This window comes from Halictus rubicundus, chromosome 1, assembly GCF_050948215.1.
Source record: "Halictus rubicundus isolate RS-2024b chromosome 1, iyHalRubi1_principal, whole genome shotgun sequence".
Classification (NCBI taxonomy): Eukaryota; Metazoa; Arthropoda; class Insecta; order Hymenoptera; family Halictidae; genus Halictus; species Halictus rubicundus.
Genome location: NC_135149.1, coordinates 5,312,184 through 5,339,735, shown reverse-complemented (window position 1 = coordinate 5,339,735; position 27,552 = coordinate 5,312,184). Strand labels below are relative to the sequence as shown.

Genomic DNA, 27,552 nt, shown 5'->3' with positions numbered 1-27,552 from the left:
AATGAAAGAACGTTTAATTATACGTCAGAGAAATAATTCGCTACGAGGTAGATATATTGATCACCTGAATCAGTATACAGCACAGTGTAAACACCGAGAATAAGGTTCTCTGAATCTTTGGAAGGATGGAGTCGTCGAAGGGGAAGAGTCCCGTGAAGCGTAATACGAGGTAATAAGTATTATAGTACCTCCGAAACTCGTCCATTTCATGTGAGGGCGAAGAATGTCTGCATAGAAAATCTCAAGTGTCGTCCGTTCACAACTAGGCGCCATATTTTATTCAATGCTACTCTGTTTCCGCTGCGAATTTCCGTCGGGTAGATTGTCCATAGAAGAGGACTGTAGTCCGTTCTAATAGTTGCCTTCCGTTCCGGATCGATTCATTAAAATAATAATAGAATAATAAAATAGAATATCAATTTTCACATTCTCGGGAACAAGAGCGACCCAAGATATACCGTTCATTCCCTTCTGTTACTTCTCTTTTGTGTAAAGAAAGAGTGGAATTGCATCCTTCGGCGGCAATTCGCAATGTCCACGTGGACATCGTGGGGGATTAGATCGCCCTGCGAATTTTCATCGGGAAATTATCCGCGTCACTGCCAGCGTCAAGTGTAACACCGTAGAACCGTTCGAGTACCAAATTAACACCATGTGCAAGGAACACGATTCGTTAATCATAACGATGCGACAATCTACTGTGAACAGTGGCGGGTTTAACGGTAAGCGGACTAAGCGGCCGCGTGGCCCCCTTTCTTTTTTGTTAATAAGTTTATGAGAGTTTCCTTGCAACTTCTATTTCCAACTTGAGCTTCAGGGCCCCAAAATTTTTACCGCTCGGGGCCTCCACTCGACTTGAGCCACCACTGACTGTGAAGTCGTACTCGGACGAAGATCCGAAAGAACTGAAGGATCGATGCGATTCAAATGATAATAATTTTAATACGCGTCTGCATTTGTCCGCTTTCGATCGTGAAAAAGTCTGCTCGTTCGCTGGTGCAACAATGGTCGAAGATCGGATGCAAAAATGTTTTCGGAAGATTATTTGCAATGATCAATAAGCGAATTGAAGTTGTTCATAGTCCATGTTCACTTTCGGCCCGTTCGAGAGCAAAGTCAAACCGCGTGGATACCCTGATCCGAAATACGGCGGTAGCCGGTCCCGAGCATTCGCCTTACATCGGAACAAAACCGTTTACCCAAACATAAGGAGTCGTAGAAGCACCAAGCATTCTAAACGATACAGTGCTCGCCAAGGCCTGAACTATAAACGTCGCGGAATTACCCTGACTACCGCGACGTATATCCCCCGTGACAGGCCACGAAACTCGAGAGGCCTCGGACGCCGAGGAGTGACAACAAGACACGTATTGTTGACATATATCGAGAATTCGCTGTATATTATCTATTCGTTAAGAATAATGAAAAAGTGTGATATAATGGAATGTCAATTTTTATTTCCCTTTACACGTTTGTATGTCCTACAATCTTTTCAGTAACGTCATGGATTGTTGCTTGCTCGATTTGGAAAATATTCCTCGCACCCTTGAAACTGAATTGTGTCCTGAACAATTTCTCATTGTTTCAGGTTACCAGTAACGATGCTTTCGATTCGAATCCATCCCTCTGTATGGTGCATTTGCTACTTGATGACTGTTAACCGTTGTTTATCTACAAGGAACGTAGGTATGTGAATTTCGCTAAATAATTTTAAACAACGACAGACCTCAATTGGCGTTGAATGACCTCAATTGACTTCGCGTGGACTTGCAACGTTTGAATCATCTGAATCCTCTATGGCAACTACTATCGGAACCTAATTGCTTTACTAGACAGAGTAGAGAACAGTAAAGTAAGAGAAGGATGAACTCATCATCTGAAACAGAAGTTCCCTCGCTGGATTGTTATATGTCGGGATTGTTGATAAGATATGAAAGTAACAATTTACCGTCGCAAAGCCCTCGTAACATGGAATGAACAAACCGGCAAGGTTGAACTGTACTTCGGTCGAGCTTTTCATCAATATAAATAGCAACGTTTTTTGGGACTCGAGTGGTACACAGTACCACAACGAGTTATGTCTGTTTTATTCAACAACTTCACTGTATTATTCTTTTACGATATACGTTTCCATATTACAAACGGAGTGTACCATAATTTTCCATAATTCTACGTTCAACTCTAAATTGACCTCTCAATGCAATATCTATTTCACTGATTCAAAATGGTAACATAATTCTACAACTACGACCAATTTGATACATTTCGCGTGTGCTTAATCAGAAGAGACGCGGACTTACGTTTCCTTGAAAACCTCGTTACTATTATTTATTAGAGTCTGGCCCGAATAATTATCTACAAAGATGATTAGCACATGCGCTAACACCATTACGATAGCGAGAATCACCTCGTCGATCGGATTCGTCTCTGTGATCAACAGGAATGCCTGTTGTACATCAAAAGATCTTTTCGTCATAGTTCGTTCTATAGACGGACAGAGTAGTTTATATTCTACTAATACTTACACGATATAAATTCATGGAGAACGATAAAACAGCCGCCAGAATTGTCGACAAAGCGGAAATCATCATATCGGTGCCCACAGAATCGGCACGCCTTTCATTCGAAATTCATGATACGTTATCACGATCGAAAAATTCAAGACGCAAAACACAGTGATTTCTCTATATTTGTCGTCAGGCCCTGGACGATAAACGTCGCGGAATTATCCCCACCACCGCGGGGTATACCCCGTGAGGTCGAGGAGTGTAAACATAACACACGGTGTGTTGTTGACATATGTCGAGAATTCACTGTATATACAGGGTGTACCAGAAATGTTGTGCTTCATTGAACGGGGACGCTACTGGGGTTATTTCAAGTAACTTTTCTCCTTTGCGAAAATGTTCTCCGCAGCTTTGTTTACGAGTTATTCAGGAAAAACATTGACCAATCAGAGCGCGGCTACAGCGGAGGGATTCCGGCTCGCCGACCGATCCCATTGATTGCGACATTGGCATTGGCCGAGCCGGAACCCCTCCGCTGTAGCCGCGCTGTGATTGGTCCTTGTTTTTCGTTGATATCTCTTTAACAAAGCCGTGGAGAGCATTTTCGTGAAGGGAAAAGTTACCTGGAATGACCCCAGGAACCTCCCTCTTCAAGGGGAAGTACAACATTTTCGGGACACACTGTATAATAAAACTCGAATATCGCAATAATTTCGATGCAAAAGTACCAACTTAAAAGCTCTCTGATGCATAGTCACAGCGGAACGGATGTCTATCGAGCCTGGCGAAATCAACATAGCTGAGTCGTCGACTGCTCTTCGTATTCTATAACTGAACGTTGAACAATATGTTAATATACTGTCATACTTGATGACGACTACACCGAGAATCAGTTTAGCGTCGACTATGAATTCTAACTGCATGCGCAACGCGAGTTTCTTTAACCTTGACTTGACCTCCAGAGGCGGGGAACTGGCGTGAGTTAGAGTGGGGAGACAAGTCAATCGGCAACTCTGGTCCCACGGGCCGCCAGTTCCCCGGCTCGCATTCACTTCACTACTGATAATGTCCTCCGTTATCTGCGACGATTCAGAATATTTTCTGGAAAAGTGTCGCTTAGATTTTTTTACCTGACGATCTGAAATAACCCAGATAAGTAGAAGCCGTAGAAACCCAACGTCGCTTCTGTAGACGCTATTGCTAATATCCCTATTGAGCCTGTCAGTACAATCTGCAGGCAAACCAGATCATTTGCTCTGCTTCGCTCCTTGTAAAAATATCCGAGAAAATGAAGGTGACGCAGCTGCTGCTTCGATGGTATTAACGTGGGAACCAGTAGGAACACAAAATAGGAGAGGAACACTATTACCACTTGGCCTGAAATTCGGAATTACGTTTTGTATAAATCATTTGAAAAATTGAAGTTCGAAATTTTCTTCTGATCGTTTGATTCGAGTGGTTCGTTTCGCATTGAAAATATGAAATTGTTCGAAATTTCAGCTGTCTATCGAAAATTCTTACCGCAAATTACAAAGCTTAGGCGGTTCGAATTTTGGATCTGCTTCGAAAGTATTTCCATTTCCGTTTCGTTTCTCAGCTTCTTGTAATCTCTGTCTACGTCCTCTAGAAATGATTTCAGCTAAACACGCATAAAAAGAAAATTGTGAGATCATGATAATTATATTCGCAAGCAACAATGATCCACGGGAAAACAGCATGTCATGAATTTTCGTACTTACTAGATCGAAATTGGCGATGAAACCGGAATATCGCAAAAAGTACACCACCATCAGAAAGGTGTACGACAACATCGAGACTATATTTTTCAACGTATGTTCTACATTTTTTAACGTCAGTATCTGAAAAATATTGAACTTTCATTTGGAAGCTTTACGTTAGTAAATGTCGTGTTCACTTAAACAGCAGTTGTCTAAAAAAAAAGAGAATAAATTGAATCTCCATTTAATAGGAAAATAATTAAAAGAACCCGCCAATTTTAACAACCATTTTGGAAAAATCTTTGGCACCCCAATTGGTCAGAGACCTTAATTGATTTAAAAGCGAAATTGCGTCCGTAACTACTGATATGTCGAATAAAACGGCACATAAAGAGGTATCAGAGGAACCAATAAATAATTGAAACTCGAAACAAATTTTCCCTGGGAACCATGTACAGGGAGTACAGGTGGGAGAAAATATAAAGGGTGGTTCTCCAAGACAATATGAGACGAAAATGAAGAATAGAAAAATGAGGATTTCGGCTTCATTTTTTAGTTATTATCAATTAAAAATCCGCCCGAAATGCGGCAACCCAGCCCTTACCTCTATGATGTGCGCAACGTACACCTCTGTTGATCGGGTTGCTGCATTTTAGGGGCATTTTGAATTGTTAATAAATAGAAAATGAAGCCGAAATCACAATTTTTTTATTCTTCGTTTCGTCTTATATTACCCCTTAAATTTTCTCCCACCCTGTATACCATAAATGCCTTCCGATTATTCTATTAAAATGGTACTACAAGTATTAAGAAGTGCTAAGACCACTGGAACAGTTTAAACAGAATCATCTCCATCAATAAATCTCCGGAAATCAAATTCGCATCACCTGGAACACTATGCAGCTGATTAGGAGCACATTGGAAAGAACTCTCTGGACTCTTGCTCGGATAGAGTGGTCGTACGGCCAGAGCCCGGTGTAATACAACATACTATAATAAATGTGACAGTTTTTCCGTATCGTGTCCATCTCGCCGAATACTGAACAGCTCCGTGAAAAATTATACGTGTCGACCCTCAACATTTCAATTATGCATCACACCAGGAACAATGTGATATTTATGCTGTTCTACTTCCTCCCACATTTTCATTCTCACGATTGCCCGCAAAAAGGATATCTATAGCTTATTCTAATGACTGACATCCGTTGAAAATCGATACGATTATCTCGTTTGGAAATGTTGTACCCGAGGTAGACGTTATTCGAATCACAACGTTCTACCAACGCTAATCTCCGTGAATCTTTGTGGAATTGTCGTAACAGTCTTTCAAGAAGGTGCAGAATTCGCGCGTTTTTTTAATGGCGGCAATGGAACGGTCGAATGAGAATTTGACGAAGCCGCTGCAAGAGTTGTGTTGTGTAGAGTTTAGTGATTGTGGCCCAATTATTCCGACGTATTCGCGTGAGTCAATAATAGTGTTCTATGGATACGACGGCGGAACAGATGATCCTGAAAAATTTGTAAATGTACTTTACATTAGTATTTTATAATGTAGGATTAGTATTCGTATGTAGAACATTGGATGTAGGGTTTTCTGTCTAAGAGCTGTCTGAAGAAGTGCTAGTGAGTTCGCGTTATTTCACAAAATGATGTTATCCTACTGAGCCGAAATATTAATTTACGAAAAATATCGTTCCGTTGAGTTACATTCGGTAACTACGATATATCTCACAGTGTATACTGATTTAAACAGTATAGTGATTCCTCTTTGGTGGGAAAATAAAACAGGCAGAATAGGTGCTCCTCAGTTGTGTATTCTACAATAATCATACACAGTAATGTTTGCAATGATCTTCGATTAAACATTGTTTTACAAATATCGTCCAAGTGCTTGCCAATAAGTTTCATCTTTCTGAATCCATGCCCGGTCTATTATGTTTAATCGTGTCTGTTAAATATTGTTGGAGTTATTTGTTGTACATTCTTGACTCGGTCGCATGATTACAGTTTATGTTTCAAGATTCCAGTCTTCTGGTATCCCTAAACGAAAAAGCTGCAAGTTGTAAACTGAATATGGTGGCTGGGCCACGAATGTTTATGCAAATTCCTATTTTTGTTATTTTGTGAAATTTTTAGCCTATCCTATTTTCCATAAAATAACAAAAATATATATATTTATTTTTATAGATATTTATTAATATTAAAATAAATTAATAATTTATATTTATTTAATTAATTTATAATAAATTTTATTATATATATAATTATTTAATAATATATATTTAATGCTTAACATATAGCAATCTCTTATCTAAACATCTAATCATTTGTCCAATATACATATATTAAATATATATTTTTATATATATTATTTTCTTATCTTTAATTTTCTTTGTATATACATATATTAACTATCATTGACGATATGTTTATTTTATTTTGTTCTCAAGCAACCTTGTACTGAGAGTAAACTGTATATTAATATATGTTTGGGAATGGGTGGCTGGGACAGCCTTATCGGAAGGCTTGGAAATTCGAGGCGGATGGTCGGAAACGGTTCGGGCGAAAACTCCGTGCGCGACGGAACGATGCGATCGGAGAGGTAGGAGAGAGCACGTGGTCGGTTAGGTTGTAAGAGAATTTATGTGCCACTTGGTTGAATCACACTTGTACTTGGTAACAGTAATGTACACAATTGGAATAAATAACGCGTGCGATCCACTCGACGGAGTTTGCAATTTCAGCGCGGTACTGTACAGATAAACTGTTAACGAGAAAAGCGGTTGTGAATACACGTGTTTGTACGCCGACGGTCCGCAGAACAAGAAGGCCGATTCCGGGAATCGCTCGCGGATTTCGTCACTCGCGAGTGCGGCAATTGGCTGGTGTGCCGTGGGCTGATTCGCGGAGAGGGACGTGCTCGGGAACTAATTAGCGCGCGCGGATTGAAATGCGTTGCCGATTCCCAAACAATATATATACAATTAATATTCTCATTAATAATATTTCTATTTTATTTTGTTCTCAAGGAATTTTCTCCTGAGCATTTCCTTGTATTTTATAAACTTGTACAAGCTACAAATGCACAAAGATCTGCAGTCTAACGATGACTAAGGAAACGTGTGAACGGTGACATGATTCCATTGGTATCATATTATAGAAATAAATGTTCAAGTTCGATGAGTAAGAAAGAGTAGCCTGAAAGTCTTCAGAACAGTAAAAGTTCTGAACGTCTACAATAATGCGAGATATAAAATTAAACAGTGTTCGCACATCCATCAAGATCTACCTTTGAAAGCGAGCAAATTATTATACGCGATTAATCAGACATCGGATTTTGAGCCGTGCTGTATGTTACTTCTAATATTCGATGTCTTTGAACGCTGAACCTCTAGGACGTCTACCAACACAACTGTGATTCTGAAATGCTCTACTGGAACGAATACAGAACAGTAAAATAGGAAAAAGACGAGCTCATCATCTGAAACAAAAATTTCTTGGTGTCCGACTTAGAAGATCATTGTTGCGAAGTCGATAGAAATGTGTGAAATTACCATTGACAAACTTCAAGAATGGAATTTAATCTGAGAAAAAGAGGCAGTATCAGATTTATGTTGATGAAATTCACATCGAAGCAGTGAATTGCTAATATTAAAACTAGGATTTTTGGCATTTTCTCATTAAAATCTACAGGATCATATTTAAAAAAGTTAAAAATTTCTGGTTTGCCAAGCAGAAGTTCAGCCAGAAAATTTGAGAAATTTCGGTCCTATGCAAGTCGTTGCTCGAATAACGCGGCACTGTTAGTGGTAGATACAATTACGAGGCGAGATGATCAACAAGATCTATATATTTGCAAACTTCAACAACAAACTTAGAGTTAAAGGAAAGTAAACAAAATTGTAAAAAGTGACCATTCTACCGAAGCACATGTTAGGAATGTAATTTTGAGTCGTGTATAGAATAATTATTTATTACTGAAGAATAATGAATATCAGCAGGATAGATACACAGCGATGTAAACGGTATAGTGAATCAGACTATATAGTTGTATATTCTATAAGCATAACAAGTAATGTTTGTTTTTTTCGTTCTTCGACGAAACAACGCTCTGTTGTCGAATTTATCACGTTTCCAAATTTTTTCAAAAATTGTTCCATTCACATGTTGAATATTATTATTGTTACGCTCGTATGTTCGAAGATCCCAGCATTTAGGCGTCCCTAAACAAATTTCAAGCCCGATTTCATTGGAACATAGTAATGTCTGAAACTGCGACATGTCTACTCACAATTCGATTTGTAATCGTGTAGCATGTTACTTGTAATATTCGATGCTGCTGAATGCTGATCGTCGGCGACGTTTACTATCATAACCGTTCGCACAAAATACGCTACTAGACCGAGTACAGGACGGTAAAATACGAGAAAGACGAGCTCATCATCTGCAACAAAAATTTCTCCTGTCTAACTGAGAATAGAAATGTATTAAAAACAAAAAAAAAACGATTAAAAAATATGTTAAATTACCATTGAGAAACCTTCGTAACACGGAACGAATAAACCAGCGAGATTAATCTTCACTCCATTCAGACTGTTCACTAACACGAGTAGCAACATTTTCTGCGAGTTCGGTGGTATAAGGTACCACACCGAATTGTATCTGTTTCAATTGAAGACCTTCCTGTTGTCATTTTCTTATCATATACATATGCTTCCGGTGTAGAAGTGGGTTGTCGTATAATTATTCATAATTGTACACAGAACATTTAATCAATCGCTTCAATTTTAGTTTAGCATCAGTTGGCAGTAAATTGGGGAACAATTTTCCAAACGGCATCAAACTGATCCAGTACTGTATATATTTTCTTCGAACAAGTTTAGATATATTCTATATGACAGAGTGTCAGACTTACGTTTCAAAGAAAACATCGGAGCTAGTGTTTATCACAGACTGGCCGCTATAATTGTTTAGGAACATGATTAGCAGATGAATCAATGTCACTAGAACGGGAACAGCGATCTCATCCAGGGTATAATCCTCCATGATCGATAGAAACACCTGTTGTATATTAAAATCCATCTCGTCACACCGAAATGTTTTTCTATTAGGTTGTTGCATATTATGAAGTGTCCGATTTTGTACAGTGACGTTCAACGAACGCAGCTTTTATCGAAATCAGGGATGGGTGTATTGGTCCCAGTTCAGACAAGACCATCCCCACCATAGCGCCCACAGTCCCCTTCCCCTAAGCGCAGTTACCATGGAGATAGAACGCGCTTCGCCTGAGGTGTATTGCTACGGAGACGCGAGACACCAGCGACGAAGGTGCGCGCAGCATGAAAGAGAGGTTGGTGGGAGAAGTAGGCGTTTGTATCTAATCTAAATAGATCTATTGATAAAAGTAAGGAATATTATAATCGACGTGTACTGTCAATGAATTTTAAGTTTTGTGATTGTAATACGGCAGAAATTGAATTTTGTGATCATTCGCCTACTTTAGTTTCTAGATTGCCGTCTCCACTTTTTATTTTCTTTTTTTTTTTGTTTTTTACCATCTGCGAAGAGTGCGTAAACTAATCGCCACATTTTGTTTTCCATGCATATGAAAAGAATGCATGACAACCGATTGACGTTGAAACATTTGGGATATAAATTAAAATTGATCTTAAGCTTTACACACTAAAAGTATAATAAACCCGTAAACTGTAATATTATTCCCGGATCGAAACTCATTGTAACATTTGCAATTCTAAAATCGGGCAATTCGTATGCAACAACCTAACATTTCTACGAGTACAAAGTATTAAGTTTTTCAATATAGATAATACTTACGCGGTATAAATTCACGGCGAATGAACCAACAACCGCTAAGATTGCCAACAAGTAGGAGATTATCACATTTTTTCCTAGGGCAGTGGTGAGCCTTTTGTTAAGAATCCATAACGTTCCGGTAACGTTGCGCAATGGAAAGTCATAAGATACATAATACACGTAATGAAGCAAAAGTACAATATACGAATAAATGTTACAGCCGCGTGTGCGTAAAGGTACCAACTCATAAGCTCTCTGGTGCATGTCCACGGCGGGGCCGATGTCTATAGGATCCGATGAAACCAACCTTGCTGCGTTTTCGACTGTGCATCGTATTCGATAACTGGATGAATAGAAATTTAGTAATATAGGGTAACCCTCGCTTATACCAGAGCTGTTCAGCGTTTGCCCGTAAGGGCAGCGATTTTCTTGCCCTGGGCATACACAGAACGGCGAGCACGAAGCCACGCCCCTGTGGGGACGAAGCCACGCCCCTGCGATCAAGGCTGCACGTATTTGTTACACGTATTGTCATAGCTACGTGACGGCTGTGCTATAGCCTATCCCCACTACGCTAAGTCGCTTGCCCGTAGCTTTGCCCGTAGCTGTGCCCACGGGCATCGCCGGGCGCCCCTGCCTGCTAATAGGCATGTTCAGTGTCGCCATATCAAGACTTGTGTCCCCACTCTAACTTCCCTTTCTACCGCGCTGTTCCCCACGCTTCCGCTTTGGCTCGATCACGTGACGCGTTCTGTCTCTGTCGTGCACACTCCGTTAATGGCAGAGGGAGGGTAACTTTCTCGCTCTAATTAGTGCTCCCTCCACTCATCTGGCGACACTGGGCATGTTGAGCAGCTCTGGGTTATACGAAGGGACTTAAACAAGATGTATTAGGAACAAACCAACTTTAATTTCAAAATAATTTCAGACAGTACAGTCTTCTCGCAAGCAAAGAATTCAACGCATAATTGATCCGAGCTGTGCGGACACATACGACAAGGACGCTCAATCAGTGATAGCGTTCTGATGATTAGTATGGATGTTTAGAAAGGACTAATTACTAATGAAACGATTGCGTGAATGTACACCAGTGTTGGGCACGGTTGGGGCCCCTCTAACGCTTGCTTCCCCCACCAACTTCTCTTTCATGCAGCACGCACCTGAGCGCCGCGTTTCGTTCGCTGGTGTCTCGGTTGTCCAGTGTCGCCAGATCGAGAAAATTGAGGGGAATACAATGTACCTCCTCTCTGATGACCAGAGTAATATGTGACACGTTGCGCGTGCGCAACGGGGATCGAGTGGGACACCAAGCGTCGCCTAAGTCGCGCGCGGCACGTCACGTGACCAGTCTACGGTTTTAGTGGGGGACGTTGGAGTGTGCTCATGGTGGTGGAATGGGATAGTGGAAGGGGAAAAGGAGGAGAGGAAACCAAATGATAGCCAAATGGGCATCTTCTGGCGACACTGCGGTTGTTCCACCGTGCTTAGCTTCGGAGCAATACACCATAGGCGAAGCGCGTCCTGTCTCCATGGTGACGGCGCTCACTGGAAGAGGAAAGTGGGCGCTATGGTGGGGGGACGGTTTTGCAATTGAGGCACGTGTGCTCAGCACTGATGTACACCGTTGGAACGGCGGTTTGCGTTCGGTTAATCCTTCCGATGATCAAAAAATCGTAAGAACAATTGTGTCAACGCTCACGAACGAACGTTTGCATTATATGTACAAATCAATTCGTAGATTAAGATATTGTGAATGCGTCGAAAGTGATCCGCATTATTTTGGAAAATAGAATGTATCAGACTTGTGCGATAGTAAACAACACACTCGCGAAGAAAGGGCTACGAATGAACTTGAACACCTGAACATACCCAACAATTTCGAACAGTCCGGATAGATAGCACGAAAAGACAGCCAGCGACGCTTCCGTACACGCAACTGTTAATAAACCAAGCACCGTCGTCATAAAGAGGTGTAAGGAAACCAAGTCAGTCTTGTTGTTTTGCTCATTGTAAAAGAATCCGAGTAACTGCAGCATGCGTAGTTGATATTTGAAATGTAGTATCGTAGGAAGCAGTATCAGAAATACCATGACGCATATTCCAAGAAACGACATACCTAAAATTTCGTACTAATTTAATTCATTGAATACTGTCGCATAGCCATCCCCCCCGCAGGAAACGAACTGATTGAATCATTTCTACGGAAGCAGTTGTGCTATAAACGTGGATTATCCTAGTGCAATTTAATTCACACCGTAATGACTAGACACCGGATATTTATGCAAAATAAAAATATACAAATTAAAATATTTTTTACAAATTAAATTGTCATTCTGTTGTTAATAATTCCAGCAAACCGAAAGAAATGTATCGATATTCTTTTAATCATTTTGCTAATTTAAATTTTACCATCTTGTTTTTGTCATAGATGCACGACACCCGCAGTCTAACGATCAGCATGAAATTTTGATCATTTTCGATTTTAAAGAATTAGCATGTGCAAAGCTGTTTTCTGATTACGGTGCCTTGAGAAGATGATGGTCGAATATTCTTACCAAGAAATATAAAAACCAAGAACTTGGACTTTTCTATATATTTTAACAATATTTTCACCTCATGCGGATTTTCCAACATTTTGCAATCATACTCCATGTTTTGTAAGAAAGACCTCACCTGTAGCCACACGAAGACATTGCTAAGATTGTATTATTTTTTGCAAACTATAAAATACAGTCTGTATTCGATAAATGTCTCAAACATCTAGCCTATAATTGAACCAGAACTATCCACAACTACCGCGTGGTATACGCGGATACGTGGCAACCACGGACACGTGATTTGGACAGTTATCGAGTAGACACTGTATTCGGTGGAAAGAGGCAACTCACGTAACGCACTGACAAAATGGCGATTGTAGGAACCATTGTTCAAAAAAATTGCACACAGTATTTTGGAAAAATTTTGTTGACTTGTAACTGCACATTGTAGACAATAAAACGGATTGTATTCCGTCAAATATTTAAAAATATTTTTTTATATTAATTATATCGAATTTTGGATCTGCAGTTTGCAAAATGCAATCGTTCCTATTACCAATTTCTCAATAAAGACTGAATCTGGCAAGCTGTTAGGCGAGTTATCCCTCTGAATTAATAATTTAATGTAATGGTTCTCATACTCGAGTTCTCGTACTTACTACTGGGAAATTGACGACAAAACCAACATATCGTAAAAAGAACAACAGCATTGGTCCGGTGTACGATAACATCGTGAGCAAATTGTGCAACGTGATTTCTACACGTGTTAGAGAGAATATCTGAAAAATATTTCGATAATGTCGTTCGGCAAGGTTGATCAAAAATACTATAAAAAGCGCAAGTCACCAATATAAAAGTGTAGTTATAGTATATTTTCAAAAAATTGTAAAAATTTTTATGTACGCTGTCGCTTTTTACTTATGTTAGGAAAACGCATCCTACGTGAATTGTCCATCAGAATGATGAAACTTTACACGGCAACTATAATAAAAGTGATTAGAAACATACAATTGGTAACGAGAACTTGAAGTAAATTCACATTTTCCCTGGGGACAGTTGTGCACACTAAATAGTTGTTCAGTTTCATATTCGAAGAATACTTTGTTGTAAATGGAATGTTCATCACCTGGACCGCTATGCAGCACAATGTCAGCATGGAAACAACGATTCTTTGAATCTTTGACAGTGTAGACTCTTCGTAGGGCCAAAGCCCTGTGAAGCACAGCACAGAATAGTAGACACCGTAGTTCCTTCGAAACGCGTCCATCTCTTCCGAGTGTATAGATACGAATGATAACATGTAGTATTTCCAGGCTTTTCCAACCACAAATCGTCGCCATATTTAATTCACATAGCTTCCGGCACGAGTATCCGTCAAGTGGTCCGTTCACACAAACCGATTGTTTTTCTTCAATCTTAATTGACACGTTCCTTTCGTGCTCAGTTGACTTCCCTGTCGCTTTTTTCTCTTCCTTCGTTCCCACATCTTTCTCTCAGTTGCAACCCTACACCCGTGCGAGTCGGATCTCCATAGTGATCAATTGGGTCGTGACATTTGCTTTCCGTTTACGGCAAAGTAGAGAATTACGACCGATCACTTAAAAAATCTATTTACTACGAATATGTTTCATTTATACAAGAACAGTTATTTGCATGTACTGTTACGTATGGAGACGTTCTCCACGTTTATTTCGATTAGAATTTCTAATCTCTTTTCTGAGAACGAAAAGCGTCCCAACAGGCCCCTTTTATTAACGAAAGATACTGTATGCCTTCTTCATACCAAAATCTCTAAACACTCCCTTCTGGCATCCGTTAATCAATATTCTGATAGGAAATAGCCCGGATAACCTTCATTAACCCCTTTCAACGAAAATCTAACTGAGCCCTGCTTTTCATTAGAAGTGACAAAAAATGTGACTGTGACCCTACGCGATATCAAATCTTAAACAGAGTACCCCTTTCATTTTCAAGGTATATAAACCCATTCGTTTTCATCCTCTTCGGTTAGTCGAGAAGCGGTTCAGTCAAGATTCAGACGCGGTTCAGTACTCGTGCAGTCACGTCGCGTCAAGTCTAGTGAGATCGGGTTAAAGTCCCTTTCGAATCAATTCATAACCTTATAGATTCCGTTAGTTCGGTATATACTCTATTTGGCATTCAAAAATCGCCATCTAACCCCGCATTGCCAGTGCGTCAACACCGTGCAACATAGGTAAACAATTCCTCTAATTGTACATTTATTATATTCATTCGCGACACAAACAACAACACTTGTAGTAATTTCAATTCAGAATAAATTGTCTTGTTTGTTAACTCGCGTACCCTTAATTATTGCCTAAAATCCTAATATAATAATTGAACGTTCCCACACGATACAATCTAACCGCTCGGATTGTATCAATTAAATTATATAGAAGTTACGAGGCTTACTAATACTTAAATTCGATTCAACGAAGATTTCTCCAACCTAGTGGCTCCTCGATTTCGCATTGAGTGCGTCCGCGCTCTTATACAACCTCCTTTCGTATCGGGTTCGCCGCGTGTTCCCTAGTGACTCCTCGATTTCGCATCGGGTGCGTGCACGAAGTTTCATCCTCCTAGTAGCTCCTCGATTTCGCATCGGGTGCGTCTGCGTTTGACACCAACCTCCCAGAGGTTCCCTGATTTCGCATCAGGTGCGTCCTCGACGTCAACTATCCTAGCGGCTCCTCGATTTCGCATCGGGTGCGTCCGCGTACCTAACTAACAATTGAAACCATATTCCTGGGGTAAAAATCCCCTCGCCGGCCTCTCGCGCCGCTCATAGCCCTGGCTCGTAACAGTACAATGAGGTTCAACCGACTTGAAAACATGTCATAAAATTTCAGATGTGATGGAAAGTGGGGGACTAACGTCGTAGACGGGGAAGAATGGAGTGGGGGACAAGTCTTAATCTGGCGACACCGTGCGGAACACCGATAACATTCTTAGAATATCTGTACAAAAGGTACTAACTGAATGCTTCGCTGGTGTAATTTCACTGCCGAACCAATGTTCAACGAGGTCGGTGTAGTCGAGTGTGACATCTCTTCGACAGCGGTTTGTATTCGGCAACTGAAGTAGTCAAAACGTATGAATGTTACTGAACTCATTCTAATTCACTTAATCTTTCGCTAAACATTCGAGAGATTGAAATATAGTTCCGCGTGTAACTGTCAGTGGTTCTCAACGTCAGCGATTGTTTCTTATTTACGACAGCGAAATTATATTATACTATCATCTATATGTACTAACCCGAAATTTTATGTGCTAATATTTACAAGATATTTGTTCTAACGATTACTAAAAATTTTGACGGCGCAATAAATCGCAACGATATCTGCGGAACTGAAGACACGTCCTTCAGACTTGTCTCAGGCTCTGAATGTTGAAAATACATTGAAAAACATCCGAGTAAGTTGCAGGTGTAGAAGCGTCTCGCTCTTCTCTAATCACAGCATGAACATATTTAAAACCTCGCGTTGTTATTAAAAGAATATACCGCCGTATTTGGAAGAGTCTATAGAATCGTTCTAGGTGAGGAACACTGGTACAGCATTGTAACAGACCTGGCTGCGCCAGGCCTGTTCCTAACCGTACGCGCCCCGAACTCGAACCGCCCCGAACACGACCGACGGATACCGAGATCCGCCGGTACCCGCGAGCGTCCCCCCGCGATCCCCGCACCACCGAACCGATCTTGGCGGGAACCGGAACCCGCCATGATGCGATACCGTCGCGCCGGATGCGTGACGACGCCGGAAAAGCCGGCCGCGAACCGTACCGCACCGCACCCCCTCGCCTAGCAAGACGAGAGAGACGAGCCGGAAAACGGCCTCTTTGGCCTTCCGCCACGCTCGCGAACGGACGTTTTCTCTGAGCTAAGATCGCCGGCCGCCGATACCGAACCGACCGATCACGACCAGAACCGTCTTTCCGCGACGCCGAAAAGCCGAGGATTAATCCGCGCCGTTAGCGCAGAGTTTGCCCGTGGGATTATCGCCGCGAGTGTGCCGACGTGTGCCCGCGAACCGCAAACCCCGGACACGCCGCAGCATGCCGAAGTACCTGGAGCGCCGACCCGAACGCCGAGCGATCGAGACCGGAACCAGGGTGAGTAGCCTTCCGTCCTGTTAAACCCGACACCTCCGCCTCTGTCCTACACCCTCGGAGAGCGAACCACCCGCGACCGGCGACACGCCGGCCGTCCTGGGGCACGGGCTCTCCGTCCGCCGAGGTTGCCCTGGTCCGGATGCGCCGCTGCGTACGGCCATGACCCCGCCGTGATACGAGTCCCGAATCGCGACCGCCGACCACCGAAACGTGAAGCCGGGACAGTGACGAACATTTCGAATAATCGTGTCGTTAATCACCCGTGCTCGACCGTCCGCGTCCCGCCGTAACCCTCGCGTTATCCCGTCGCGAACCCTGGCACGGCGAGCCAAATCCGGCCGCGAGGAACCCGTTGTATCGAGATCCGCCGGGAAACGGACTCGTTACAGCATTTGTGGTTGGAGCAGTTAAATTTCTCGAAGCTGAAAATTCGACTATTCGTATCGTATGGTCGAAGCGGGACGGGTCAGTGTGTCAAATGTGAAAATTTTGAAAAATTATTTCGGACATACCTGGCGATTTCAAGCAATCCAGATAAGTAGAAGGAAAGAACAGCGACTGTATTTCTAAACCGATTGAAATTGTTCAGCTTCACTTCGAAAGTGTACCTGACTGAGATTGTATTCTATTGTTCCCGTCGCTTAAGGAATTTTAAAACAATTTCACGATAATCCAAATCCTGAACGCGGCATCTTATGATTTCCAGCTATCATATCGAAAAAGGGATTTCCGAGAGACCGGCCCATATCTCGGAGAAGCTTATGGACGCTTACAGAATGAAGTGCTTGGCAACCGCAGTCACTTACCACAAAGACGCAAAAGCGTTAGTATTCGTCATATCGTATTATACACACAGAAAAATCTTAATTAAAACGTCATCTTCAACGGAATCTTTCAATTTTGGCATTGACATTTTTTTGTTCTTAAAGCTTCCTGATGTACATGAAAAAATTCTCATTCTCGTATGCCGTTCTTCTGGTGATCAATCAATTTCTTTCGTGTACGTCGATCTGTCCTTTCATTGATTAGGATATAAACATTATTGTCATGGAATTCTAAAAGAATACGCCTTTTTCAGCTATCCACCGCTATATGCAAGACACACGACATAGAAGAGATGGTACTGTCCTTTTGGTTTCCACGTCCAAGTTAGTGTATATGTTCTATCTAAACTATGTGATGCAACAAATCCTGGACTATGCGGATAATTTTTCCACACTCACGCAAGCTACATTATTGTAAGACGATGAAAGTCACGGTAGATTACTACAATTCTGGGTTAAACTTCACCGTACCAAACCAGAACTCTTTAACTTTTTTTATATAATCCTGCAGATTTTTACGGGAAAATGCTAATAATCCAAGTTTTAATGTTAGGAATTCACTGGTTCAAAAGGTGCGTTTGAATATCAATGAGAACCACGGTAGATTTTTATAGTTCTACAATCTTATAGTTTTGTCGCTGAATATGTGTACAAGCAGCGTACAACGAATGAAAATGAACAGCGCTGGGACCGATTCGTTGAACACGACGATCAATTTTACTCATGTTACAGTTACTCTACTCCGTGGTACAATAGGTCGGTCTCCATTCAGAAGAGTCTACTGATTATCATGATAAGGTGCAGCGAGCCGCTTATATTCGACTTTTACGGTTTTTATAATGCGTCGGTGGAAGGTTTCTCAGGGGTTTGTAATTATTAATAATCAATGCGTCGAGCGCATATAGTCTGTTCCACAAGAGCACAGTGGCAATATTGCTACAAAAATTAATGTATTTGGAAAGAACGTAATATGGATCGAAAGTACGCTCGGAATACGAATACGCCCTGACACTGGATTAATAGAACTCGGAACAAAGAATTTTATAAACGAACAAGTACTTGAAACAATTGAGTCGCGCGTGCACGACATGTACGCATAGTCGCCAGATCAAGACTTGCTCCCCCACTGTAATTTCCCTTTCTACCGCGCTATTCGCCACGCTTCCGCCGCGGGCCGGTCACGTGACGCGTTTCGACATATGTCACCTTACATCTATCGTGGACACTCCGATACTGGCAGTGAGAGGATAACTTTTTCCCCTCAAATCATGCTCTCTCCCCTCATCTGGCGACGCTGAGTGCACGACAGAAAGCGTGTCATTGTGATCGACTGGCTATCCTAGTCACCCGACGCAAATCCCATAAAAAAGTTTGGTCTATTCTGAAGCACTAGCATGAAGAAACATGTATGATAAAATTCAGAATATTAATTGACCAAAAACATAGAGGTCACTAGTAATTTCGAACGGAAAATTAGTAGAAAGCACGCCAAAATGTTGTCAAACTATAATCGATAATGAAGGAAATTCGAGCAACTATTGAGTAAAAGTGTATCGGTGTTTTGCATGTAAATTTTATTCATATTAAATAATCGTATATACGATTATATCCGTATCTAATATATTTCGTATATTCGTAAAATATTTTTACGAATTTTTCGTCTTTGATATTAGTTTTACTTTTAATATTTTAAATCTTAAAAAGCAACACTAAAAAAAATATCTGTTTAATTTGAATACATTTGTCGGAGAATGTAACATTTGATAACACTGTCCAACAAAATTAAACTTTTTTCGAGTTTTGCAATACCTGTTGGGTGATTCTTATACACTTTGTCATCCTAAAACCGAATCTGAAAGTAGAATTGCTCCATCACGCAACGTTTTCGAAAAATTTTGGTTTTTGTAAAAATGCCCGATTTTGATACGAAACGACGTGTTACGCAAAAACTAAATACGCGAGAAAGTTCAAATTTGAGTCAAGAGATAGAGGGGACTCTCCTCTACATATTCATATAGTCAATTATATTTTTATGTACTTCCTAATAGTTGTAAATGGTTGTTAAAGTTTGAAAATGTGCCGACGCGGGTACTTTGTACGCTCTATTTTTGTATTTATGTAAAAAATCCTTTATCTATCAGGAATTTACTATACAGGAATGCATTCTACAGACATTTCTGGTAAAGAAACCATTCACGAAAAGTATTTGGTTCCCTTAATGTACGAGAAGGATCAGAAAATATTAATTGACAGCGTGTGCGCGACGCGTTCGCGCCAGACGGCCATTGCAGCCTTTTCGCGACTCGCCAGGGCCGTCGCTATGCGTAGTCGACGTTGGTACCACTCAAGTATGTCTTTGCTTACTATGCTTAATTAAATACATTTTTTTTTGTCTTTTTGGGTGCCAATCATTACAAAAGATTATAAAAATACGAGTTATATTCACATTTCATTGTGGAAATGCTTAATAAAGAAAATTGACCGCAGCAATGCGGTGACTGGAAAATTTTATTTTCAGTAATTGTTGTCTTATCTTCATAATTGTAATACCAATGGACATTCAAGATTCTTCCGATTAAAATAAGTCCAAACACCATGTAAATGGGACTATTTTTATCGATTTTATTGATCGAAGTACATAATTAAGACATAGATCGCTCTATATTAAATCGATAAAATCTCGCGGAAGTGTATAAATCAGCCGGACTGTTTTTGTTATATTCATGACGAAATTATTTTAAAATCAAAACAAGGAATACAATTCCAGCATTAATCTTTCATCAAGATATTTCAACAATGGAAAAACGTTACAAAGGAAAAGACTTATGACACAGATATGCGTCAGCGTATCATCACAGCATGTACGAATATCACGTCGGATACACTTATCAGAGTTCAACATTCCTTCAGAGCTCGTTTAGAACAATGTATCGACGCAGACGGCCATCATTCGAACATTTATAAAATACAGGTATTCTGCTTCCATATTTTAGTTTTATACGTTTTTTCTGTCCTTGACCTTGAATGACCTTGGACTAATTATAGTCACTGAATTCCTAATGAAAGGGACTATCATTGTAGGTGTTTAAAAAAGGGTGGTTCCATTTAAAAAAGTCAAGGTGAATTTGATATCTCCAAAAAATGACATAAAAACAAAATTTTTTTTGCGTCGTGTCAGCCCCATTGTACCATTCAACTTTGTCCTTACCATATTTTACGTATCTTTAGAAACAACAAAGATATTTGAGGTGCTAACGTTTGGTGACTCACCCTGTATATAACAGAATCATACAAGTGTCTACAATTACTTGAAATCCAAAATACAGAGCGTTTCTTCCTCTGCGACTGTAAAAAAGGACTTTAAAAAGAATGTTTAGATAACAGGTGGGCTGTCCTTCCAAAAGGCACCTGTGGCCGATCGAGATGACACTTGGTGAGTATGTAAAACTCAACATTCTGAATAACTTTTTCCTATACATGTAACCGCGGCTCAGCCATAATTTCGGAGATATTCGCGGTAAACTGGAGCTACTACTACATTGAATTTTGCCTATACATGCACGTCCGAGGCGTGCGTATTGTGTTTCCCCGGTGCTTTTCGGAAGTACAGCCGGAGGTATAATTCAAGTTTGTTGGGGTTAGGACGTTGAGGGGACGGAGTCGATTCAATGATCTGTTTATGTTTTTTCCGCTAGAAATGCGATACGCAAGCCTCAGACGTGCACGTATAGGAATATATCCGAAACTATTTAGTTGTTCAGAATGTTGAGTTTTACATATCCACCAAGTTTCATCTCGATCGGTCATCGGTGCCTTTCGGAATAATATCCAAAAATTATTTAATACAAAGCGGGATATAATCCGGTGTAAGTTAAGAAGAAATATCATTGATCTTCTAAGAAGTAATATCATTGAATAATAAATGCACTGTTAATATAATTGTAATGGGAAGTAACTTTCATCGTTTATTATACAAGTAACTACCATTGAATTTATATTATATTCGGTATCATTTTCATTAGAAAAATGCCACGAATATGTTGGTGAAAGTCCTATAAAAAATAATGAAATATAAAAATATTTAGTTACTGGATAATAGTTTTTGTAATGCCTGGTCTCACACCGGTATACTCGACCCGTATTATATTAGACTCCTCGGCGACCGAAGCCACTTGAGCCTCGCTGTCCTTTTCTACGTTCGTCAGTGTATCAAAGAATAGCATTTTCCAACCGATATATGTCTCTGGAGGAAACGATATATGTCCGCTTTCTCGCGACGTTTCTTTCCGCTAGGAGTGACTCCTTGCCTAGCAAGTTCTGTATTATACAATATCTGTAAATTGCATATAATAACATAGTTTAAATAAACTTCGCGTCTATAACTAGAGTGTGGATAGGTTTGATCTGCGTGCCATTTCCGCCTACCTATACCACTTCACACTCATAGAAATATTGTTTAAGTAAATTGACTTAATTGAAGTTGTTCACCAGCCAAAACGTCCGAGTAAGATTATCGAAATAACCCTTCGGGTAAAATAAAGGCATGAAACGATTCTAAACAAAGTTGTGCATATCGAACAATTACATTTATTTTCTTGGTCCAACTATGATTAGGCGCAGTCGACAGAGTTGCCATGATAACTATGTAATTCAACACGGTTATCATATTTTGTTCGCTAGTTTTCAATCTCTATAGTATAATCATACGCGTAATTTTACGTCGAATGTTAATAGACATACACATTAACTAATGTACATCTCTTTCTCCGTAGTTTCGCGATAAAGGGACACCTTTATTCATCGATTACAAAGGGTTTCTTAATAACCAATTGTTATACAAAGACGTTATTCTCTATCTTCCGCTGAATACAGATATCTATCTTATAATACCAATACTAAACACGTACATCACTAAATATTAGTTTCTTTTTTGGTATCTCAACCTTAGATTGTCCTACAAATATCGGACGCCGACAATGAACACATTTTATTGCAATAATTTGATCGGATTCTGGAGTTTCGATAGTAGATTCAAATTCCAAACTTTCGTACTTAAGTGTAATAAAATAATTATTAAGTCATCTACATTTAGAATTACGAAAACATGCGTCACTTTGGAGGAGGTGCATATAATTCCCCTGCTCATAAACAAATGCATCAGTAATAAGTTCTCTTTTCACTTACATTTGTTTATTTAACAAATAGCAAATCAACCATTTATACAGTGGATTCAAAAAGTATTTGAACACTAAATTTCCGATTCCGGAAAAATTGTCGATCTTTAATCTATGATAAATTTATAAAAAACAATAGCACAGAAATAAATTTGGACTCATTTTAAAGCTTGAAGTTTCTCCCTTCGAAAAACATTGATCATTTCCTTATAAGATATTTTCACGTAATATAGCGGGTGGGAAACTGATGATCCATTTTTCCTAAAAAATGCTATAATTTGTAATCTCTGTAAAAACATTCGAAATTTTTTTTTTCGTGGCTAAATCTACAACAGATTTAAAGATTGAAGCCTCCCCTTTGCAACGACCTCTTAAAAATTTTTGTAAGATTTTTGCACTGTTTTATTGAATAAAACTGATCGACCATCAGTTGGAAATCAGTCGGAATTATATAATGTTTGGTATCATTTTCATTAGAAAAATGCCACGAATATGTTGATCAAGGTCCCATAAAAAAAATAATGAAAAATAAAGAAGTTTTGTTATTAGATTAGTAGTGGTCTTACACCGTTATACCCGACCCGTATCATGTTACACTCCTCGGCCACAGGGACCTCTCGAGTACTCGGAGAATTAAAGGCAAGATCTTTTGGACATTTATCGACAAAACACTGTATACATTTCATTCAAAGCTTAATGATACGGCCCCAAAAATCGTGCATAAAGTTTTTTTAAGTCGTTGCAAAGAGGAGACTTCAACCTCCAATCATTGTTTCATTCATGAAACAAATTTAATAATGTTTTTAGAGACGCTTCTACTCTCGTAGCACGTTTGGGGCAAATTATCTCTGCAGTGTCTACCCGTTACATCGTGAAAAACTGTCTTGTTAATTGTTGTACTATTTTTTGTAACACAATTATCACAGTTTAAATATCGACGATTCTTCACAAATCGGAAATTTAGAATATTTTTTAATTCACCGTATATTAAGGTTAACAAATATCAATTTAAAAAATACTGTTTTCACAGTCAGCATATTTCCGAGGTAACTGTTAAGTTGTGTGAATACGGAAATAGGCATACATTGAAGGACAATCCTGTCGTTTTTCCCGAAAATCCTCGCCGTAATGGTTAATACACTTAAACAACATGCATTTGGCGCACCAAATATGATTCGAATATTCCAAGGCCCAAAAATCTTAGGGTACACACTTTCATTAATTTGCACATTCGATATATTTGATGATGTCACACACAAATTTTAATTTTATATGTATAATCACGATTAACTATGTGCTACTCACTTAGCAATTACAATGTTAAGTAAGACAAAAATACTAATTGTATGACATGTATAAGGTTACACCATTTTTCATAGTACTTTCATATAGACATAAATACTTACTATTCGACAAATGGTAAAAAATTTTCTACCGTTACATACGTGTTTAACGCTTTACATGCCGTACGTTTCACGTTGATAATAAAACATCTCTTTTCCCATGGAAAACAACATTCTTAGTCAATAATGGCGTCGGGGACAAGTTGGGTAAGGGACCCAATATTAATTATACTTATTATTAAATTTTTTCATTAAAATCGGTTAATACAGGTCTAGCCAAGGACATGTCAGGGATCCACGACAGTGGGGATAGTTCTGAGACATTTATCGGCTAGGCATTTGGAACATATATAGAGTAAACACTGTATATATGTTATATGTCTCTTTTCTAATATTCATTATGCTTTAAAAATAGGTATAATTAATTTAGGAACAGTATAATTGGTACCCCCACAGTAATTCGATCCCTTATCCTATACTATGCTTATTTTGAAGAGGTTTCAATTTATCTTAACACCGAGTTTTAGTACATGAGATCATTATACTTATACTTCTACTCGTCGTAGTTAGAATCTAAAACCTAGTATCCTAGAAAGGTATAAATTCAGTTGTTTGGCAATAGTCGTGCTGAGGTTATTATTATATTAACGAGAGAACTTCCGTGTATTTCGAAATACGAATAGTAATTGTACATCGTTCTTGTAATAATTCTGAACGTTCGATAGTTGGATTTGAATGAAAATTGTATTCAATTTTCATTTTCTATTATCGTGAAAACTAGTATGTATTTGTCTTTCTAGGCATTGTGTAGTATGCACTGGTTATAATATTTTTGTCGGTTACTTAAAATTGTCCTTATAAATAGAAAGCTTATCGATTTCTGTAAACGTTTACAAACAACTGTTTGACAGTAGCTACAAATCAACCCTGTATCCCTTACCTTGCTGCACACAAATACTAATAATTAGGAGAGAAATTGAAGTAGTCCTAGCAATTGCAAGTAGTTGGCTCATGTAGATAAGCATACGATTTTGATTTCTTAAAAGAAAATGATTCAAAAATTTCTTAATAACGTGTCGGTAGTGTCATCAAATTATACCATAGATTTTGTCAGTCGATCTGTTGTAGGCTTCATCGATGGATCGTTATTTGATAACCTTTTAAATATCTTATTGGTACTCGTAACCAAAATTATAAACGAATATGCAAATTGATTGCAAATAACACTGTCCAACAAAATAAAACTTATTTCGTGTTTTGCAATACCTATTGGGTGATTCTTATAAAGCAGAATTGTTCTATCACGCAACGTTATCGAAAAATATTGGTTTTTGTAAAAATGCATGATTTTAATAAAAAATGACGTGTTGCGCAAAAACTAAACATGCGAGAAAGTTCAGGTTTGACTCAAAAGATAGAGGGGACTCTCTCCTAGATATCCATATATATCCAATTATATTTTTATGTACTTCCTAATAGTTGTAAATGGTTATTAAAGTTTGAAAAAGAGCCGACGCGGGTACTTTATACGCTCTATTTTGATATTTATGTGAAAAATAGAGCGTATAAAGTACCCGCGTCGGCTCTTTTTCAAACTTTAACAACCACTTACAACTATTAGGAAGTGATAAACAAGAATAATTCACTTCAATAATATATATATATATATATAGACCGGCGATTACTTCAAAAACATTCTTGATGCCTTTAAACGGACCTTTAAGACGATGTGACGAGAATTGTAGCACAAAAACTTCAATAATTCACAAACTAATCTTTTCCGGGCCTATGTTGATAGAATTTTGATTTCTTCTCTAAGCATTAGGAATCTATTCCTAAAGTTGTGCCCACCATTTACGAAACACCCTGTATACTTTAGTGGTTTATAAATAATCATATAAAATTATTTACAAAACATGGAGAATCAAAGAAATTCCTTTTTTGATTCTATAATAGGGACCTGCAATGAACAGGACGCTACAAAGATTGTAGGTATGTCGTGGCCTTTTACAGGTGACTGTACAGTCTGTGATTAAAAAAGTAGCCATAGAATTAACCCGAGCTTTGGAATTGAATAACAAATCATTTTCATTGCAATGGATTTCACTTTGGTAGAACAAACTCAAGACGTGAAAGAGAGCGCTGATAAATTTTCACAGTGTTGTTTAAGTTAAACAATTTTATTGCGATACCAAGACGCTTTTGCACTCTTTAGCTTTGAAACAAGTAGAACACATTGCAGTAAACAATTTTTAATATATATCCACCGACCATAGAATCACGAGATCAAATTTATATACACCCTGTACAAGCCGGATGTTTCACACGTTTTCTAACGAAAAAATACAGCAGTCGTGGACAGTAAGTGTGACGTTGATACGATTATACATCGAACAAACAAGTGTCCACGTACATCGCAAAAGACAATTGTTTTCGATCGATAATTATGGTAATATTTAGCAGAAAAATCGTGACCCGTTTAACAAAACAAATTTATTTAAAAAATATGTTAATGTCAAAGACAACATTTCTGGATAATTTAGAGCATTTCTCAAACGTCGTCAAGCCGTTGACAAAATGGCGTTCGACGGTGAACATACTTGATATATATTTATTTAAAATTACGACACCGCACAGTAATCAATTCTATCTAGGTCTACGTGAACGAGATTAATTTATTAATCTATTTAAACATTATCTGAAGATAAGCAAACACTTGGGAGACAATACTCCAGTTTAATACGATGCTTCCTGTGTATTCTACAGTGGTGGACAAAAGAAAGTTTAAAGTTGGAATTTCTGTATATGAATATTAATAACATTAGCACTAGGGTAAGGGACCCAATTACTGTGCCTATATTAATTATAATTATTGTGAAAGCATAATGAATATTAAAAAATAGATATGTAACATATATATTAACTAATTTTAATGAAAAAATTAAATATTTCTTTTTTGATATTTATTATTCTATAATAATATTTATTATTATAATATATAATATTTAGTATGATTTTTTCAAATGTTGATAATACATGTTGAAAGTATTACATTGGAAACATTTCAAACAAAATCTACACGAATGTTATGCCTGTCTTTTTTATAACGAAATAGAATTCTATTCTTGTGTAACCAATATTTAAGCATTAAAGCAAATGTAGACATACATAAATATAAATTTTCTTTACTCTTCTTTGAAATTATTATAGACAAAGAACGTACGTTGAGGAGTTGATTGCAAGTATACCAGGCAATAAGCTGTAATACACAGCAATGGAGGTCCTACAAAGTAATAAAACTAACAAAATGTTTGAATATCAAAATTGTAATCACAAAAATGTAGAATTAAACTTACTTTTGTCTACCCAGTTGTTTCACTCGTTTTATTGTTTTAAATAAACTATCAAATCTCCGTCCTCTTTTCTACTTTTGTCGCTTCTATAAAAGTAATTCTTATGAAAACAAGATGTAGATATTTATAAAAAATTCATTGCTGCTTC

General features: G+C 38.7%; 1 protein-coding gene and 1 long non-coding RNA gene across 2 annotated transcripts in view; both read right to left on the bottom strand.

Annotated features, from left to right (window-relative positions):
* Positions 1 to 1,684: 1,684 nt before the first annotated feature.
* LOC143361528 (uncharacterized) lies at positions 1,685 to 13,878 on the bottom strand. The gene is made up of 16 exons (XM_076801003.1): positions 13,703 to 13,878; positions 13,236 to 13,355; positions 12,595 to 12,712; positions 11,909 to 12,155; positions 10,061 to 10,382; positions 9,141 to 9,286; positions 8,755 to 8,887; positions 8,628 to 8,669; positions 4,247 to 4,366; positions 4,029 to 4,146; positions 3,638 to 3,884; positions 3,240 to 3,338; positions 2,526 to 2,616; positions 2,301 to 2,446; positions 1,949 to 2,081; positions 1,685 to 1,876 (listed from the first exon to the last, which is right to left on the bottom strand). Exons 1-16 carry the CDS (start codon positions 13,874 to 13,876, stop codon positions 1,829 to 1,831), a joined length of 2,304 nt encoding a protein of 767 aa, XP_076657118.1. The 5' UTR covers positions 13,877 to 13,878; the 3' UTR covers positions 1,685 to 1,828.
* A 10,043-nt stretch (positions 13,879 to 23,921) lies between these two features.
* The window catches only part of LOC143353625 (uncharacterized), a 180,710-nt gene continuing 177,079 nt past the window's right edge, over positions 23,922 to 27,552 (bottom strand). The window contains exon 2 of the long non-coding RNA XR_013082187.1: positions 23,922 to 25,317. This is a non-coding gene — a long non-coding RNA (uncharacterized LOC143353625). The remainder of the gene's footprint in view (positions 25,318 to 27,552) is intronic.